Below are 20,460 nucleotides of genomic sequence, written 5' to 3'. Positions count from 1 at the left end.
CATGACCTTTGTTTTTGTAGAGTTATGATTTAATCTATTGTCTGAGCACCACTTGGAAAATGAGGATATATCTTGCTCCAGGGCAATGCAGTCATTAATGGACTCAATCCGTCTGAATATTTTAATGTCGTCAGCGTAAAGAAGGAAAGAAGACATCTTAATTGCGGCTGACACATCATTAACAAAAATGGAGAACAAGAGAGGCCCCAACACGGAGCCTTGAGGCACACCGCTTGTTGATCTGTACAGAGCAGACGTCTGCCCGTTAACGCTAACGAAACTGAACCGGTTATCTAGATAACTACCCAACAATGCCACGAGTGGTGTAATAATAATAATAATAATAATAATAATAATAATAATAATAATAATAATAATAATAATAATAATAAGATTTATTCAATGTTTTATATACATGATATATTTACTGCCACACCTAAACACGCAGTGCTTGTGAGTGGGCAGGCAGATCAGAGGCGCAGCGACCGTGCGATAACGCAAAAAATTGAAATAAAAGAAAACAAGAAAAAAATAATAATAAAGAAGGAAAATACATCTATGTATGCCCTTAAATAGCATTTCATCCCTTAGAAAACACTGCTAGTGAAACAAAATCAGCAACAAGAACAGTAATGCCGAAAAAGATTACACAATACCAATATCACAAATATACAGCGGCGTACGACACAATTGACGCATATCAATGTATGCTGCACTAAGAGCAGAAAACATAACGCTATAGCTGCAAGCAAACAAAGAAGACAATTTTTGCATAAAGAATGAACCAGGACGGTAAAGAAAGAAAGTGTAGGCAACAATTCGCGAAAATATGCGACGGAGGGAGAGAATAAAAAATTACAAAAGAGATATACTGACTTGTATACAGGTAATTGCCATGATGCGCAATAATGCCACTCTGAAGAATATGTAGATCACAATTTCTGAAACCCAACCGCGAAAACCATGATGCATTGAAATGGGCCGCGCAGCTCTTTTTTCCAATATAGTTCTACTTAAAAATCTACTTAAAAATATAGCTCTACTACACTACAGATATGATGTTTGGTGCAGGCTGGTAAATAATATGATCTCGATATTCTTCGGACGACTTACGTGGCGTTATTATCTGCGGTTATTGTGGAGTAAGTGTTCTACAATAAATACACATAATGGCTCGAACCATTACCAAAGCCATTTCTTTTAAAAAAACGCAGCTGTGACTGGCGCTTAAATTCAACCAGCCCCAAACCTCGCTGCAGGCAAAAGTACCGGTACCGTACAAAGAATACAATGCTCGCCCCTGTATGTCCACCACCGGTTACAGATGCACTATAGAAGGTTGACCCACCGCTACCGTGTTTACCATTCAACTTACGTATAACAACCCGCGACGTCGCATGTGCGAGCTGTTACCGGGACTGGGCGGCGACTCACCCAGGTTTTACCACCACAGAATGGCTGGCTGCGCCGAAATAGACGCACAAAAGCTCTGCTCTCGACGCGCGATGGTCCGTAGAGCCGGTAAAATTATTTTCCCTTGTTGGTGCCTATCAGGGAACTTTTGTTATGTGATGAAGCCGAAAAACGTTATCCGATAACCCTAAACACATTATCTCACGCTGCAGAGAAATATTGCCCGGGATTTGACTTTGGCTGAGCTTCGGCTTTCTCAAACAGTTAAGACACGTTACTGTGCTTGCAAGGCATTCTGATGCCATTATAAAATTTTCAAGCGCCAGATCTATAGACAGGGGACGCAAAAGACGAGAAGGAGCTGCGCAAATATTTGGCGCTTGAAATATTTTTAATGGCCTACCAACTAACTCGAACCCACACGTCGTTAAGTTCTTACGCCGTCTAAATTTTCCTGAGAATGGTAACTTAGGCTATAGCGTTACTATTACCAAATACTGTACTTCTATTGTGCCGAAATATCTGGAGTAGGCACGAATTCTACTTCACATTATTCGTCGTCGCTGTCCCGCAGTTGATGGCGCTCTTAAAACCATGCCTAAAAAACAGGCCTCAAAATGAGTTGCGCGGGATGTGAGGGAAATACTTTCAAAGGAAAATATTATTTTGCAAATTTCCAATCTAGAAAGTAAAAGATACCCGCCTTGCAAATGGGAGAAATAACTGCCAGAAAGAACAGTTTCTCGTGATCGCTTTGAGCCTTGTTCACCCGAAATAGTTCATTCTATTACTGGGTACGTTATGCCGCAATCACGGAGCAAGAGCAACATCGGAGGGAAAACGAGGCTTCCTAACGCGGCCAGATGATGTCACAAGCGCTCGCTATACGTTAAGCCAGCGGAATCTGCCGCGGGTGAAGAAACTGCGGGCACGGAGACTGCGGGGCTGCCGCTTTCGGCATTGCACTGCACAGCCACGGAAAGAAGTGCGGCCGTTATCATTTCGTTCATCAGGTGCCGCTACCCTCTCCTTCACCGTCGCAGCGACGAAGCTTTGCAGTCTGCTTGGTTTTCGCTGTGACATTATCTGGTCCCTCACCCGCGCTTATCGTGATGGGCCGTTTCACCTCCTATACATTCTTGCTCCGCGGCCGCAATACGGGGACCGGGAAATGTTTCGAAACAAGTGGTCATGCAGCCATTTGGTAGCGATCACGATATTTAGTAAAGGCACACGGTTTACATTAAGGTTACGCGGCAACCGTAGGGTAAATCACCTCAGTATTTAAAGCGGTAGTGGTGGCCGCCTTTACATCGCTTTCGAAGTGCCACTAATAATTTATCCTGAAGTTTTCATGATGTTTGTAAACATAAATTTTAGATGCGAAGCATCTCATGCATGGGGCTGTGTCCCTCCCTCCCTTCTCGTTGTTGTCCGTCGTCCGCACACCCACTGCGTATGCCTGGCCAGGCACCGCTGATGATGATTGTGGCAGGATGCCCCTAAGGTTGGGCCAATCAAAGAATCCATCACGAGATACCTTCGCGTTCCACCACCGTCGTCATCTGCCCGTAGGGAAACCCTGAGTACCCCACCCCCACTGCGCATGCCTGGCCAGGCACCGCTGATGATGATTGTGGCAGGATGCCCCTAGTGATTGGATTAGATGCGAAGCATCTCATGCTCGGGGCTGCGTCCCTCCCTCCCTTGTCGTTGTCGTTGTCAGCCATCCGCTCCCCCACTGCGCATGCCTGGCCAGGCACCGCTGATGTTGATTGTGGCAGGATGCCCCTAGGGACTGGCCAACCAAAGAATCCATCACGAGATAGCTTCGCGTTGAACCACCGCCGTCATCTTCTCGTAGGGGAACCCTGAGTACCACACCCCCAAGCGCATGCCTGGCCAGGCACTGCTGATGATGATTGTGGCAGGATGCCCCTAGGGATTGGCCAACCGATAATTCGAAGCAGCTTAGAGACGCGACGGTAGCCGCTGCATACTCCGCTGGGGGCGCCACTGTTGCTCCGAGGTATAAATGATGCCCACGCGCGCTCCGCTCCCCTCATTCTCCTCCCGCAACGCCGCGATCGTACGGAAAACTAGTGGGAACTTGAGTCGACCCCATGGCTGCTTCGCATACTAGTACTCAGGGTTCCCCTACGGGGAGAGGGTGAAAATTTTTGTTTACTGTATGCCTTTCATTAAAAGTGTAATCCTATCTACGGGGTACCCACACGCACTTCGCGGTCTTTGATTTCTAACAAGCTTGGCCGCAGGAAGGTTCTCAAGGTAGGGAATAAAGTGGGGATTATATCCATGAGTGAAACGTAAGCGCAAAACTTTTCACAGGGACGAGAAAGGGAACGACACAGGCGCTTACTATCAACTGAAAGTTTTAATGAAAACGAATACACATTTATACCACCCCCAGACCAAACAACCCAGCACGTGTGCCCTTCGCACATGCATACGGCCGTACAAGAGAACCGCCCCATTTCCTTGTCGTTACTCTTCTCCTTTCCCTCATCCTCCACCCATCTCCTTGAGAAGTTGCACTTATTTATCTAAAATACTCAGCGACGGGTGGCTTATACAATCGGGACCCTTAATCCGGATATGGAAGGCTTCTGCAAGCTCCCTGGTGGCACGGTCTCTGTGCTTACAAACTACTACCGTGTCCGTGAAGCGTGGCTGACAACGTGGCTGATAACCGCATTTAGAACAGTGCTGCGCCAGGTGTGTGTAGGGCTTTCCTTTCAAAGAGGAATGATGCTCCCTGAGGCGTACATTAAGACAGCGGCCGGTCTGGCCGACGTACACCCGGCCACAGGACATGGGAATGCAGTACACAACATTAGTCATGCAACGAACAAATTGGAGCCCGTGTTTTATCAAACAACCTCGTGGGGGGGAATCGCCCCGGGAATCGAGCCTGTTGCTCACCATGGCGCATAAACTGCCCAGCTTGTTCCTGGCCGAGAACACCACCTTAACGCCGAATCTGTCAGCGGTCTTCTTGAGGCGATGCGACAGCGCATGTACATAGGGAATGACTGCCACTTTTTTGCTCTGGTCGGTATCTGTTATGTGATGCGTCAACCCTTGCAACTGTTTCACAAGACGCTGACAGATTGCCTGGAGGAGGGAGAGGGGAAACCCTGCGTTCTCCAGGCGAACTACTTGTGCATTAAGGCTTTGTTGCGCCAAATGATAACAGGACTTGCTGACTGCGGATTTGAGACACGTGTGGGCTATCCCGTTCTTAACCAGCTTGGGATGAAAAGAAACGAAGTTCAAGAGTGGCTTATTAGAACGGGGCGCGTACATCCAGAATGTATGGTGCCGTGAGAAACGAAGCTCGAGGTTAAGAAATTTCAAGGTGCCTTCAACTGGAACCTCGGTCGTGAACCTCAAACCTTTACCTATCGCCTTGATGGCATCAAGAACAGCACATTGGAAGGACTCCATTTGTACGTTGCAGCCCAGAACCAAAAAATCGTCCACATAGCGGAAACCCTTAGTTGCAACGCCCTGTAAAGCGAGCTGCAAATCACAGTCAACCTTGCCCAGGAAAATGTTGCTCAGGACTGGAGCAACCAAAGAGGGTCCGAACTTCTGGTGGGCAGAGTCGTCTTCTGAGGTACCAGCCATAGACCCATGCTTTGCACTCACACAGGGCGATGATGGGGGCCAACATGGCGGGATTGTTGAAGTCGAGGTTAGGTAACACAGAAACAGAGGTCGCGGAACAATAAATAAACTGAAGCAAAATGGAGAGACGAGCGAGTTGGTTCGCAATTTCCATGAGTGACCCTCTTCGGCTTCCTACCGCCTTCGGTCTCATTCGACGAGGGTGTGCAAGATGGTTCGAGCTGAGTGCCGGAGGCAGGAAAGGCACTTCAGAGACTGTCTCAAAGTGGCCTGTGTGTCCCCATCTTCGGGGAAGCTAAATGTGGGCTTGTTTCGCAAGTGGAGCTCCCACACCGAGAGACTGACCGAACTCGTCTGGAACTGTGTCCGTCCAACGCTGCCAGTCGTCAAAAAGAATGCGCCTCCAGAAGGTAAACTCATGGTGATAGGAGACGTCTCCTTGGACGCTCGTGAGGAATCTGTGTTAAAACTTGGACCAAAGTTTTGTTTGAATACTCCGTTGAAGACTGTTGAGCAGCTGGCTCTGGCGCGTAGTCTTGCAAAAGCCGTGACAGAGGTGGAAAGGGATCATTTTGTCGGTGAAAGTGTTGACGCTGTTGCCAGGCACGGCCCCGCGGGTAGAAGGGAGGCTTCATTGAGCTCGATCTGCAGTCGCTTGGTGGCTAAAGGCGCCCGTCTACTCGAGTCGGATAAGGAAGGCCATTTGTTTGTCCTAGAGCAGTCCGCATTCGTGGAAAGGGCACTCGGAGCGGTGCGTAAGAAGTTCAAAGAGGTACATGTCAGTGGCACGGTAGCCAGGGACCGGGCCCTGGACATGTGTACTTCGTGAAGTCTGGATAGCCTAGCCACGCCTATTAAGAAGGAGAAGGAACACACGCTGAGGCTGTTTTTCGCGGCAAAAACCCAAAAGCCGGGGATACCCTTCCGTTCTATCGTTTCAGAGCGAGGGTCGTGGCAAGTGGCTGTTTCTGGTTTTTTGCAGAAGCATTTAGAATCTTTGACCATCATTGATCCGTTTTCGGTGCGGAACTCTGAGGCGGTTGTGGAGTATCTGTCCTCTTGGTTGCTTGAACGTCTCGGGAATTAGCGTGGACGTTGAGGACCTGTTTTACTCCCTGCCTCATGATGTGATGATGAGACGTACTAGAGATTGCATCACAAACGACAATGATGAGCTGGCCTTTGTGAATCGAAGTGGAATCCCCGTGGAGGCGTTTTTAGAGCTGCTCAGTTTCTACCTTAAGAGTACTGTCGTGGGGTTTGAAGATAAGGTATGCGTACAAAAGTCGGGAGTGTGCATTGGGTCTAAGGTTGGTCCAGTCCTGAGCAACATTTTCCTGGGCAAGGTTGACTGTGATTTGCAGCTCGCTTTACAGGGCGTTGCCACTAAGATTTTCCGCTATGTGGACGATTTTTTTGGTTCTGGGCTGCAACGTACAAATGGACTCCTTCCAATGTGCTGTTCTTGATGCCTTCAATGCGAAAGGTAAAGGTTTGAGGTTCACGACCGAGGTTCCAGTTGAAGGCACCTTGAAATTTCTTGACCTCGAGCTTCGTTTCTCACGGCACCATACATGCTGGATGTACGCGCCCCGTTCTAAAAAGCCACTCTTGAACTTCTCTTCTTTTCATTCCAAGCTGGTTAAGAACGGGATAGCCCACACTTGTCTCAAATCCGCAGTCAGCAAGTCCTGTTATCATTTGGCGCAACAAAGCTTTAATGCAGAAGTAGTTCGCCTGGAGAACGCAGGGTTTCCCCTCTCCCTCCTCCAGGCAATCTGTCAGCGTCTTGTGAAGCAGTTGAAAGGGTTGACGCATCACATAACAGATACCGACCAAAGCAAAAAAGTGGCAGTCATTCCCTATGTACATGCGCTGTCGCATCGCCTCAAGAAGACCGCTGACAGATTCGGCGTTAAGGTGGTGTTCTCGGCCAGGAACAAGCTGGGCAGTTTATGCGCCATGGTGAGCAACAGGCTCGATTCCCGGGGCGATTCCCCCCCACGAGGTTGTTTGATAAAACACGGGCTCCAATTTGTTCGTTGCATGACTAATGCTGTGTACGGCATTCCCATGTCCTGTGGCCGGGTGTACGTCGGCCAGACCGGGCGCTGTCTTAATGTACGCCTGAGGGAGCATCATTCCTCTTTGAAAGGACCGCCCTACACACACCTGGCGCAGCACTGTTCTAAATGCGGTTATCAGCCACGTTGTCAGCCACACTTCACGGACCCGGTAGTAGTTTTTAAGCACAGAGGCCGTGCCACCAGGGAGCTTGCAGAAGCCTTCCATATCCGGATTAAGGGTTCCGATTGTATAAGTCACCCGTTGCTGAGTATTTTAGATAAAGAAGTGCAACTTCTCAAGGAGAGGGGTAGAGGATGAGGGAAAGGAGAAGAGTAACGACAAGGAAATGGGGCGGTTCTCTTGTACGGCCGTACGCATGTGCGAAGGGCACACGTGCTGGGTTGTTCGGTCTGGGGGTGGTATAATTGTGTATTCGTTTTCATTAAAACTTTCAGTTGATAGTAAGCGCCTGTGTCGATCCCTTTCTCGTCCCTGTGAAAAGCTTTGCGCTTAAGTTTCACTCATGGAAATTGCGAACCAACTAGGTCGTCTCTCCATTTTGCTTGGGATTATATCTTTACCCCACTCTATCCTGCTATTATAGCTCCTACTTACATCCCCTTTGCCCAGGAATATTTGTGCGTACCGTACCGTGCCGATGAACGCTTACACGTGTTAAGCGCTTTGAAGATGTCTCGGGGATCCTGTATACTTGAACTTCTGGTCACCTATATACTCCAGTGTTAGCACGGAGTGTCGCTGACGGATGTCCAGTCTGTGTCTGATCAAGCCGAGGTGAGCTTCGGTGAAGGTCAAAGGGAGCATTCACGACGATGAGCCCCTCCGGGCGCGATACTGGGTCGCGAGGGTGACATCCACTTAGCGACGAGGGGGCTTCGCCCTCTTCGAGGAGCCTCAGCTGGTTCAGTTGACAAGGACGTCTGGCGCGAAAACGTGATAGCGTGCACAACTTGCTGCTGAGGGGCGGTGACAGGCACGACCATATGGGGTTACGGTCCGCCTAACTGGGCCCGAGTGCACTAGTGTGTGTGACCAAGAGGGCGGCTTGTTTGTTCGGCATTATATTCGAAGATGAGGTATCATGAGACATTAAAACAACTAGTCCAACTTGCCGTCATTCGACACTATTGCGTTAAATTCATGTTCTACAACTCATTATGCCGACAACAGTGATTGTCCGTGTTTTTCTTGATGCAATCTTCATCCTTTTTGCTCAGGCGGATAAAGTGGCCCAGGGACTGCTTTCACTCGACCTACAGCCAGGCTCGCGGATCGGGCTGCTCTCCCCAACCTGTCACCGCTGGATTGTGTGCCAGTTTGCAGCTGCTAAAGCTGGATTTGTCCTGGTGAGTGCTGCTAACATTGAGGTGTGGATGACGCCGTGCAGCCAGTATTGTAGGTCTTATAAGTGAAACTGGACATTGGAAGTCGAAGGACACACGCACACGCACACACGTACACACGCACGCACGCACACACACACACGCAAGTTGTTGTCCTTGTTGCTATTCCTTCCATCGCAGCACATGGCCACTTGTGGCGTTGGCCGGAAATTGAAGCTTTGGCGAACTAATGTGTCCGATTCTCAAAATTCATAAAACTGCGAATTTGAAAAGTAACAGTTGAATAGAGTGTGCAGCGTGAAGCCTGAACGTGATGTCACGGGAGTAGGACAGGTGCACATCACCCTCGCAAACCCGTATTCTAGGGAGGTTGCGGCATGTTCCAGTCTGCTTGCTGACGTACTTCACACACTAAGACGAACAAATGAAAAAGAACAAACTGACGCAAACCCGTAATAGCATAAAAGAAAACTTTTGAATTGATCCGGACCAAAAGAAGAAGAAAGAAAGCGAGGAAAAGGTGCAAGTACAATGTATCAGAAAAGAAGTTGCTAATCTGTTTCGCCAGGCTTTCGCCTTAAAAGCACGTAAGCAGACTGGAGTTCTCCGATGAACTTTCTTGTCGAAAAGCGGAAGGTTTTGATTACGTAATACGAGCAGCAACTGTTTTGAAAGTGGCGCGGTTCCATCGCTCGCTTTCTTTTTTTTTTTTTGCCAGTCGGCCATAGTCCCGTGATTGCCCTGTCTGCCACCAGCGGCAGAAACTGCTTCTTAGGAGGAATAATTTCCAACAAAAACCTCATAGGAACGCCTGGAATAAAAAATAAAATGAACTTTGCAGCAAAATACACAAGACTAATGTAAAAGAACAATAAAATAAAATAGTTGGATTTTGCTTGCCCCTAGTAGCCACTGGGGCAGCAGTGGATCGAGAGAACGTACTGCAAGATGCGCCACGCCCTAATCGCGCATCCTTGGAGCGCGCTGCCCTGGACCGATTACGTCACCTTAATGATCTGCAAATAGCATGAATCGCCTTTTTAAAGCGTTTTAGCCCTGGCCCGAAATATGATCATGAGCTTATTATTATCACCAAAGCTAAGCCTTGCCCCAGTTTCACTCATACTCGGGCCTTGTGGAATACAGTAAAACCCGCTTATAGCGAACTGTACTATCCACCCCGATTAGTTCGATAAATCCAATAGTTCGATGTTGCCGAAATCGTCATTAACGAATTTTTTTTGTTACGAGTTCGCAATACGCGAGACCTCCCCCCCCCCCGCCATTTCCACGTCGTAATGGAACAAAAGCATAAATCATGCCATTACCTAACACAAAACAATCCATTTATTGCATGCACTTAAGCTACTTTCTGCCTTAACTGCCTATTCCACAAAAGAGCGGTGATTTTTGTTTTCCCTTTCGTTTTGGCGGAGACGTCGTCTTCGCTAGTTCGAGTCCGTGTCCATCAATATCGAAGTAATATTGGCAGAGCACATCGACTGGCGAACGCGCTTCATTAATCCTCATTAAAGCACCGAACAGATTGAGGATGTCCCTTGTGACATTTTCAGTTTCTTCGGTGCTTTCAGCAGCACCAGCTGAGATGACATCATTGACGCTGTTTGTGCCTGAGGGGCTCACAGTGACGGCAAAGCCGTCGTGGGGAATCAGGAAATTATTAAAGGACACTCCTTTCGGCACAGCATCTGGAACGTTGACGAGCTCTTCGCGCGGTCCGCCGATGATGCCGTCTTGGTCCGGACTCGGTGGCTGGATGTGCTCCGTCGGAAGTCCCGTGCGTCGGAAACAGTTACGGAAGGTGTCAGGTGTTACGTCGCTTCATGCGAGGCTCAACATCACCATCGTAGCCAATCATCATCTCAATCGCCGCTACGAGAGCATGCATTTCGGTGGCAATTGTAGGCGCACCGAGTTCGATATATCCGGTCTGGACTTCGTTATAAGGAATATGTTTCGCGTGCATTTTCGTAACGGATTTGCTTTTGTTCGATATATAGCATACTTCGCTCTATCCGGGTTCGTTATAATCGGGGTTGACTGTAGCACTCCTGGCCTGCTTTTTAGGCGGAATATCGAAGCCACATGGCAGCTGACCGAGACGCCAAAATGTCCAACCCTGGGACGCGAAGAGAGGTGCCAGTGCGTACGGGTTTGGCGGAGAGTTGGACTATCATTGGAATTTGCGACGTTCCCAAGCACTGACCACAGGCAGAACGGCTGTCTTTTCCCTTGGAAGTGTTAGTACAGGATATTTCTACATTCTGTCAAGGCTTTTTTGAAAGCACACGCTTTGCCGATGCTGCTCTGAGTGGACGGTCCATACCTTTACGTCGTCCGCGTAGACGAGGAAATGCAGGTCCGGTATGGAGCCCAAATGCTAGGTAAGCGGCAACGTCATAATATTAAATAGGAGGGGCGAAATAACCGACACCTGAGGTACTCCGCGAATTGGTGTGAAGTGACCATAGCTGAAGTGAAGTGACCATGTGAAGTGACCATAGCGAATTGGTGTGAAGTGACCCCGCCAATTCATATAGAAAAAGATATCTTAGTAAGAAAAGTCCGGATGAAAGAGCGCATCTTGTCTGGGAGAAAAAGGCTCTGGAGAGTTTCCGCGATAGCCCCGCGGCCGACGTTATCGTAGGCCTTAAGGATGTCCATGGCGAGCACTGTCCGCACTTAGTGTGAACGAACCTCAAGTAGCAACATTCAAAGCAATATCCAGGTTTAACTGTATTCGTCAAATAGCATACCCTGGAGCAAGGTCTCAAAAAACATTTATTCTGGGCTCACAATAGCTCAGGACGTGCACAGGTAGACGACTGCTATGGAGGATCGTCTAACACTGCAGGAGGTCCTTGCAAAAGAGTATTGGCTCGTACTCCACTTTGGTCAGCTATTCTTGTTGCTACTTGAGGTTAGTTCAACGTTTAGAGTAGCAACCTCAAATAGCAACATCGACCTCAAGTAGTAACTTCCGTAGCAACAGTAGCAACTGTTTAGGATGGCCAAGCCTACCCTAAACAGAATCTGAGCATGGTGGTACCACAGAAAAGTGAGCAGCCACCGTGGAAAGCGGGCTGCCAGCATGCGCTCAAAGAGCTTGCAAAACGTGGATGTTAACGCGATTGGACGCAAATTGGGAAGACGGTCGGGTGGCTCACCCAGCTTTGGTATAGGCACAATGTCAGCGTGAAGCCATAACTCTCGTATTTCGTCAGAGAGCCAAACATCGTTCACGTAGTCGAGGAAATGGCCAAGCGCTGATTCATCCAGGTTATTATAAACCTCATATGTAACGCTGTCCGGTCCCGGAGCCGTCCAATGTTTTGCGTTGTCAATCGCAGCTAGGAACTCAGCCGTGGCGAAAGGTGAACAAATTGCATGAGCCGCGTCGTGAGATGGCGTGGAATGGACCTGGCGTGACAGGGGAAACGGGCACGGGCTACCGGCTAGAAAGATGGCATAGGCAAGTACAAAGCGCGCGCAACATCGGTGACAAATTGGTCGGGATTGTTGCCCGATGCCAACATGCACTGGCTGGCGCATCTGGAGTGCGTCCGCAGTTTCCATAGCCTGAAGGGTACGCCAGACGGATGCTATCTGATATGTTCATGAGGGCGCCACCTTGGAAAGTTTCTTTGGTCTTCCTCCCAGGAGTTTGTTCGGTGTATTTCTAACAAACATATTCAGACTGGTATCACTACCTTCGCGTCTGTAACGTGTGGTTCCATGTGGCTAGCTTTGAAAGCTGTGTTCGTCCGTTTCACATCAAGCGGTAACGTCATCGGCATACATTGTGAATCGTTCTCCGTTAATGGGAAAAATGAGAGTGAACCCAGCCATGACAACATTAAACAGCAGCTGAATAATGCAACTGTCGGTGCACACTACAAGGAGCAGTCGACGCGTTCAGGTGACAGCTTAACCCCATGACTAATGCCGCATTTACACGTTGTAGCAATTGTAACTTGCAGCCAAATTAAACCTGGATGTAACAAAGCTGACAAAAGTTGGCAATTTTTCGTTACATCCGGGTTTTTGTTACATGCAGATTGCGAGTTAAGGCTCGCGGGAATGAAAGAGCTGAAATGAACCCAAACTGCTAGAAATCAATAAAGGCGAACTCGCCCTTCATGGATTTATTTCACAGCGGAAAACTGCGTGAGTTTTCGGATGAGCTTAGGCGCTACATGGCGCTTCAGAAAAGCAAGGTTACTGACCCCCATACTACCAACGTAACTTAAGTATAACTTTTGCCTTTTGACACTTTTAGGCGCCTTAACGCGTTACAAGAAACAAACCTATGTTGAAAGTGTGCCTTGTTGCCAACTTTATGCTCTTTACCGCACTCAAGATTGTTGAGAGGGTACTAACTGGGATACTTCACCAGGCGGCAACATTCTTCTTTCTCGCCAGCAGAGACGGCATTTAAAATTGTGTGCTTTTCTTAAACAGACACCTTTTCGTTTTCTAGCAGCAGCACTCCATACCGGTGAACCGATACCACCGATAGAAGTGGAGACGCGCGACTACATGTCGACACTATGGCCTAGCACCTCAAAACTTGAGTCTGGAACCGAAACCGCACTCATACGTGGAAACGCACGGTAGTTTGTGGTGCGGCCGAAAGAAAAACGTGAAGCTGGTGTAGTCACGCTACACAAGAAGAACCAGAAGTGACTGCTACGTTGGCCACGGGGTAGTGCTAGCGTCTCCGTTCATCATCATCATCGTCGTCGTCGTCGTCGTCATGACGAAATCGTGTTTAGGTGATTCCAGACGTTTACATTGCTGCTGGCTCCTTACGGTAGTGCTAGTATTCGCTAAATTAGTTCTCCGGCCGACTTTTGAGTAAAACTGCAAAATACAACGGCTGATCAGCTCGCCGACTTCGTTACAACAAGGTTAACCGCCGCGACGTTTCGCTACATAGAGCTCGCAAACACCAGGGCTTCAATGGGGGTTTAAAAGGGGAATTAAAAAACTTTCTTAAATCCCGGAATTCGTTGCATAAAGGTTCGTTACATCTATGCGTCGTCAAATAGCATACGCCGGAGCAAGGTATCAAAAAAACAATATTTATTCTGGGCTCACAATAGCTCAGGACGTGCACAGGAAGCCGACGGCTATGGATGATCGTCTAACACTGCAGGAGGTCCTTGCAAAAGGGTGTTGGTTCGTACTCCGTTTTCGTCAGCTATTCTTAACGCGTGCTTTGAAAACGCACCCGAGAGCTGGCATGCCTTTTTTACACGTTCGCCAGAATCAGTGCACACCGCTCTGTGCACTGACTAGGAATGGCTTGGAAGTAGTGGGAGATTTAAAAACACGTGAAATGAACATTCTTCACGAAAAAATTAGAAATGCACGCGGAAACCGTAAGTCTGAAAACAATGTCGAAATCACTCGGAGGCCCAGTTCCTACAAAGCTTTAACTTTGTCTGCCAATACCGCTGATTTCAGCGCGCAGTCAGTACGAGGTTGTTTGAAGATCGGTTCGCTCAAAAGAAATTTTCCTAACGTTGGGCTCAAACAACACATAAGGCATAACATCACTTTTGGAGGCAGAAAGTCGCCAACCGCCACTTACTGAAAACATACTCATTGAACTCAATGCGCTTCAACCTACGAATATACCCGTTTACTTAAACATATATCAAAGGGAATCGTTAGACACACAGCCGACAGTTGCTGCTGTCGAACTACCTATGTGAAACAGAGCTACATTTTTACAGATACAGCATGTATGGTATATGACGATTTTTTAGACAGGAATGCTTGCTCCTGCGAACGGATCATGTTACGGAATGTTGTTACGGATGCAGCCTAGGCATGCAGCAAGAAATCAGTGCGACAATCAATGAATTGGTTAAGTGCAGAGAGGGTAGACCACAAGAAATCTGCGCAGGTACACAAAATCGTGTGTGCGCACTCTGAAGTCCTGCAGTATGTTGCACACTACAGAGTAACACATACCCCGAAAGGCAGAACAGAGCATTACGGAACGCGTCATCGGGACGTGTCATCATGTTGCTTTCGCAAAGTATTTGGTGGTTGGAGGCGCGAAAGCGTCTAAATAAGGAATTTACAGAAGAATCGTCGTGCTGTGTCCTCAAACATGCCTTTTTTTGCCAAGTCTGGTACTTTTTTATTGCTAAAATTCCTCAGATCAATACTGTGCAATGCCGTTAATAAGAAGGGTTTGGTTATACGTAGGTTTGCGTTAGAGTCACAGCCTACGGGCTCCTTTTTTTAAATTTCTGCATCACGCCAGAAGGGCCAGCCTTACGAGCTTATGTCCCTTGTATACGGAATGTTGCTGGTACGTGGTGTGATGAATTCAATTGGTGGAAATGTCAGCACGAGGTCTGCTCTGAGCCATCTCGTCTTCGCAGTTTCCAGACGGAGAGAGCAGCGTGCATACCCAACTTGCCCGTTTTTGAAACACTGAAAAGATCAAGAAACACCCATTGTGATAGTGTGTCGACCTGTCTCAAAACCTTAGTTTCTAATTAACGGTGTCAGTTAAGACTTATCATGAACTAACCTGATAGGTAAAGTTTAAAAAGGCTTTATTGGCGAACATGGTTTGCAATTCTTGCTCGTCTACCAAGTCTTTTCAAAACTGTATCAATTCCCTGGACGCAAAGTAGCTGAGAGACTTTTTTGTGGTGGTGCTTGAGTTTACTCAAAATACGCTAACCTTAAGCCCGATTATTTTATCACCAGCAGCAACAAAAACTTATGTTTTCGCAAAATTTCAGGGCACCGGTATAATTATTTTTGCAAGGTTCGTTTCTCGGCATACACTGTCGCGGCCAGCGAAATGTGATCATCTGCTTTCCGCTTTCTAGGTGCCTATCAACGACAGATGTCACGCCCACGAGCTGGAGGCTGCGCTGAAGCGAGTGAGTATTTCTTCGGAGACATACGAATTACCTTCCATCCCAGCAACTTTTTATACATGGGTAAATTCATTCGACTTCACTAGGTTATGATAAACGCCTCGTTACCGCCCAGTTATCGCGTTGTGCTACTTTTATAAAAGGTGTCAATGGCGGTGGTAGCACAAGCCTGCAGAGGCTGTCTGTACGTTTCAGACAAATGCAAGAACTACCTGTGCAAACGATTAGAATGCGTTATAACTAACGACAGGTGATCTAAACTATCCGTAGAGCGCAGCTATGGTGTGGCTTCGTAGCCAAGCAGTGAGGTACACAGCATGAGACTTCGACGATTAGGTGTTCTTTAGGAATCAACCTGTACCTCTTACTAATGCTGCTACTATTGTGAAAATGTTTATTTGCTTTAGGCGATAAAAAAATTAAGTGCAATAAATACGTGTGTGTGTGGGGGGGGGGGGGGGGGGGGCGAGGAAGGAACCTTTTTTCAGAAAACAGCTGTTGAGTGCGGGCGCTCCAGCCCGAGATATAAGACGCACCTAATACCCCTGTCACACGGCGACTTTCAATCGCGATTGAGTCGATCCGTATCGAGCTCAATCCGGATCGGGCGCTGCTACACGGCAGTTTCAATCGCGATCCAGCCCAATCGCACTCGAACTCGATTCCGGTTTTCCAAGAACGACTGAGGTTTCCAAGCGCGCCCGGAAGCAAGCGGTGATACTCTCGTCCCCGCTCACTAATGGCACAGAAGGTTACACTTCAACTAACGCCAGAAATTATATGAAGTAAGTTGACCCAAATAAGCGCGTGGGGAAAATATATAGTTACGTTTACCTGCGATCGCGCAAAGTTACCAAACGCCGGCGGCGAAGTATATTTTGGGCGCCGTCTGGCGTACGTGAATGCGAACGGTGCCACTTCTCGATAGGGATCCAAACGTGCCGTGTAGCAGCGGCGGGGCGTCGAGCGCGCTCGAAAAGTCAATCACGCTTCGCTTCAATGCGGATTGAAAGGGCCCGTGTGACAGTGGTATAAGTTTCAAGCTGAGAACTGGTCAGTGCGCTCTCCAACTTCTCCGGGGGAAAGAAAATACGAAGATTCGTGTATTCGGGGTGCGACCAAATGACATGTTAGGTTGTATGGCGAGAATGTCAGGTTCGGCAGTTGTAAGGGTCAAAGAGAAGTCTGCTGAAGCATGTTTTGGTCGGTAGTGTGCCTTTGTCGGGCATCGCGGGCATTGAGGACATTGCTCACGGTGTCTGCTACTTTTCTCCACGTTTGTAACGTGTTGAGCGACACGGCCTTGCTACTCTATACCGGACGGGTACTCTGTGACGGGTACTCCATCTCGAGAGGACCGGAGGAATGGTGTTATTTTAAACGTCGGTACACCTCAAAGCGTGATGCCAGGCGTGCAGGCTTACGCTGGTTAGCCTTGAAGTTGAGCATTATGGCGGGCCAAGCAACTTCGGAGCGACTGTATGTCCAGGCCACTGCTGCTAGGTGCAGTGATTAGTATTGCGTTCAGTCCTCTCAAAATTCGCCCGTGCTTTGCGCGGGCTTAGCAACGTGTGAAATCGAACTAGTTTTTATATTCCATGATCAACACCCGCGCGAAAAAATTGAAATGAAGGGCGTGATGTTACGTGAGCTGCACAGGTAAGCTGTAAGCTATACAGATTTCTGGGAGACCTGTTCTACTGTTTGAGGGAAGTTTGATATCGACGTTCAAAACCGATTCTTAAACATCAGAAGAAGGATCGCCCACTCTTACCTTAGCTGTTTCAACGTGTTTATACCTTGGATGCTTTAAGGAGGAATGACCACCAGGTGATACGTTCATAACCAGAGCCCACTTCCTAAAGACTTCACTTTGTTTACTACTTCGAATTCTGACCTAGCAGCTTTTCACCCTGCCTCAGTTCTCTAGCAGCCCTCACCCTTGGTGGTTTTGGTAACGAGCGAGGTTTGCCTATACGTATGCGGGCTTCTTCGGGCACTCAACTGGCACATTCTCGCAGACGTCCTGCAGCGCCCTCCTGGTAGGAGCGGGCTTCAAGAAGCAGGACTACTCGCGCTGGGCACAGGACTTGGTTGGAGACAGCGGGCCACCGCTTTCCCTGCACAGGTGAGCTGCACTGGTGCTCGCCGTGACTAGGAGGGCGCAAGGCAGGGTGTGTTGGAACGTTAATAAAATTTCCATCACGCGAAGAACGGTAGCGGCGCCGGGATAAACGCTTTGGGAAGCAGATTGCCCTGGTACTGTTCCCACTGCTCATGCTTGTGATGGCGGAGCGTAGACGATTAAGCTGAGGTCCTAAGGAAATTCGTTCTAATGGAAGCAAAAGGATTAAGTTAGCCCGGAAAGGGTGGCTAATTTTCATGCCTTCATATCTGCTTTCCTCCGCGTCTTCACACGGAACACACGGAAAAAACTACACCAGGCAGACAGCGCTCTTTTATTGTTTCATTCTCCATAGCACACAGGTGCAAGTAGCTAGAAAGGAGCGGAGAAGGCGATTGTATTCGTTGAATGGGAAATCGCAGAGTTAAGAAGATATTTATTAAGTAAATAAAAGAACCCGTTAATGGTTATTTGCAATTTTAAAGGGAGAGTTACGCTGCGCTTTCTTCATCGGTATGCTTTTGCTGTCAGGCACATCTAGTATTTTTGTGAGCATGCATAGTCTGGCTCTCTTAGCCGAGCCAATTCTGACCTCCCTCTCTTCTCCCCAGCCTCAGTTCTGTAGCTGCGCCCTCCATTGGCTGCCGCAGGTTCAAGGTTGAGAGATGCTGTCGTCGCAGCGATTTACGGTGCAATAGGCTTTAACCACCTGCCATTTTTTCTTCAGCAAGCATTTGTTCTGTCTTTTCCTTTGTTTTTTTCTTTTCTCTTGATTCTTCCTTTCTTTCTGGTCTTGTTTCCATCATTTATCGCAAAAGAGTTGAAATTCCCGGCTTCATGTTCAGCAACGCAGCAACCTTTTCTGTCATTCTCCCTTTGTGAAAGCTTGGACCACTACCAAGTGTAAAATAAAGAAGGCTATCAGAAAGACTGCTTAGCACAAAATATTTATAAAAAACAACTTCCGAACAGGTAGTTCCGTTGTTTCCGCAACAAACGTTGGCAGTTGGAAAGCAGGCACGCATCGTAGCATCTACAGAGCACAGTGCGAAGCCTTGCATTATGTGTGCACAGACTCCGCATGAGTCTGCGCGTGTCTAAGCCAGTAAAAGCTCATTAATTCGAACCCGAGGAAAGCCATCGTCGTTCGCATTAGTGAAATTTCGAGGTAATGAAAGTGGAGCACAACCACAGTGCACTGCCATTAGGAACCAGTAGGGAATGTGAATAGTTTAATGCTTCAATAAGTACATGACTGCAGTTTGCCTTTTGTCCTTGAAGGTGACAGCCGTTTTTCCTCTAATGGGCGAATATAGCCAAGGGCCTTCTGTTCACCATCTTTAAAACTCAAGAAGAGACGGGTGGCAATAAATCCGGTAATGACTTTAGAGCGGCCGCCCGCACTGGTTTTTCAGCCTCGTTTACCACGTCCTCGTCGGCAGCGACAGTTTCTGCGCTTCTGAATTGAGATATGATGTCTTATCTGTCAGCGCACAGCCCACCACCGCATTCACGTCTACATCGACGAAGTCTGAAAAGAAAGTGTCATTCACAAGAGATCGGTTTCAGGTTGTCTTACGGGATTTTACCTTTTTCTCCGCTTTTCCCTCGGTTCCGAAGGCAACGCAGACTCGAGTACAGGCAGCGGGTGCGTTTCTCTGGCCGTGTGCCAGGACCCAAGCCGCCGGTGCAATGGTTCGCATTATCCGTGCGCGAACATACTCGCGTTCGAATTAACGGAAGGAGGTGGAGCAGGAGATATACGTTTATGGAAGCGGAAAATGCTCTTGTGGGTAGCATTCCTAGTCATGGAGCTTGGTCTATGGAGCTTGGCCGGAACGAATCGTTCAGTTCGGATTATCCATCAATTCGGATTATTGAAGTTGTAATAAACGTACGCGTATACGGTATTTTTGACTAGTATAACTTATTCTTCCAGTGTCAGTGGAATTTACTTTGTTTGTACATATGAAGCCTGCAAAATGAAGCCTACAAATAGCGAGCTTGTACCGGGCTTCTCCATAATACACATCGTGATTCAATTCAAGGCACGCGACACAACACCACACAGACGCTTCAGAAAACTGCACAGATCAGATATTTCATTGTACCCATCACATTTTTCAGAAGACGATCCCTTGCGTTCCGTTAAGCGCGTCTTCAGGCTTTCTACAGAGATTCACTTTTGTACGCCTGAATTTATACCAGGCATGATCACAAACTGACCCTATTCACCAGCCAACTTCATTGTCTTTTAATTCATTTTATTGTACCCGTGCTGACAGGTGTTAGTGTTTTTTTGTAAACCACTTTCATTAACCTTTCATCGCGCTCTTTGCCCTCGTTGGCCTTGCGTGGTAAAAACCCATAATAGTCATCTTTCAGTTTTTTTAATGGTGTCAAAAGTCACTCAGACATTAGTTCCGTTTCAAGCCACCACTGTATTGAGTATATGATGGGATGGCCAGTTTGGTTTCTGGGTTGTGGGAATATCTGTGTACCGGTTGAAAAAGACCCCACCAATGGCTTTCGTACAAGAGTCAACCGGGAATTCGCGTAGCACAGATCAGGAACGTCTGGAAAGCGTCCCTCGCGAAGCCGTCGCACAGTTTTGACGGAGGAAGCGTTGCGGAAGTCACCTGTACAGTCACAACCCATAACACGCAGATTAATGTTTTAAGCCGGCGGTGGGCCGTTCGCAAACACAACGTAATGGTTTTGTCCAAGCTGGTACGTTTGGAAAAGTGCTCCTTAATTTCAGTTGATTAGTTGATTACATTAAGCTCATGGGTGGATATTCGTTATTGCTTACCAAGGGGGTTTTCTTTTTACTTCCAGCACTCCACGCTCCAATAGTCAATGCGTGGTGTTTAAACACGGAGGCATTTTTGGTGCCATATTGAAGTAG

The 20,460-nt window shown here is 47.9% G+C and overlaps 1 protein-coding gene across 1 annotated transcript in view; it reads left to right on the top strand.

Moving 5' to 3' along the window:
- Nucleotides 1-20,460, top strand: part of LOC144151541 (medium-chain acyl-CoA ligase ACSF2, mitochondrial-like) — a 94,450-nt gene that overhangs the window by 17,434 nt on the left and 56,556 nt on the right. The window contains exons 2-4 of the mRNA XM_077682639.1: nucleotides 8,370-8,498; nucleotides 15,377-15,430; nucleotides 17,449-17,555. Coding sequence (XP_077538765.1) covers nucleotides 8,370-8,498; nucleotides 15,377-15,430; nucleotides 17,449-17,555 — 290 coding nt within the window. The remainder of the gene's footprint in view (nucleotides 1-8,369; nucleotides 8,499-15,376; nucleotides 15,431-17,448; nucleotides 17,556-20,460) is intronic.

The sequence above is a fragment of the Haemaphysalis longicornis genome, unplaced genomic scaffold (genome assembly GCF_048455015.1).
Source record: "Haemaphysalis longicornis isolate Haplotype H1 unplaced genomic scaffold, Haemaphysalis longicornis Haplotype H1 scaffold_9, whole genome shotgun sequence".
Lineage (NCBI taxonomy): Eukaryota > Metazoa > Arthropoda > Arachnida > Ixodida > Ixodidae > Haemaphysalis > Haemaphysalis longicornis.
Note: the sequence above shows the minus strand (reverse complement) of the source record. Positions and strands in the feature narration are given on the sequence as shown.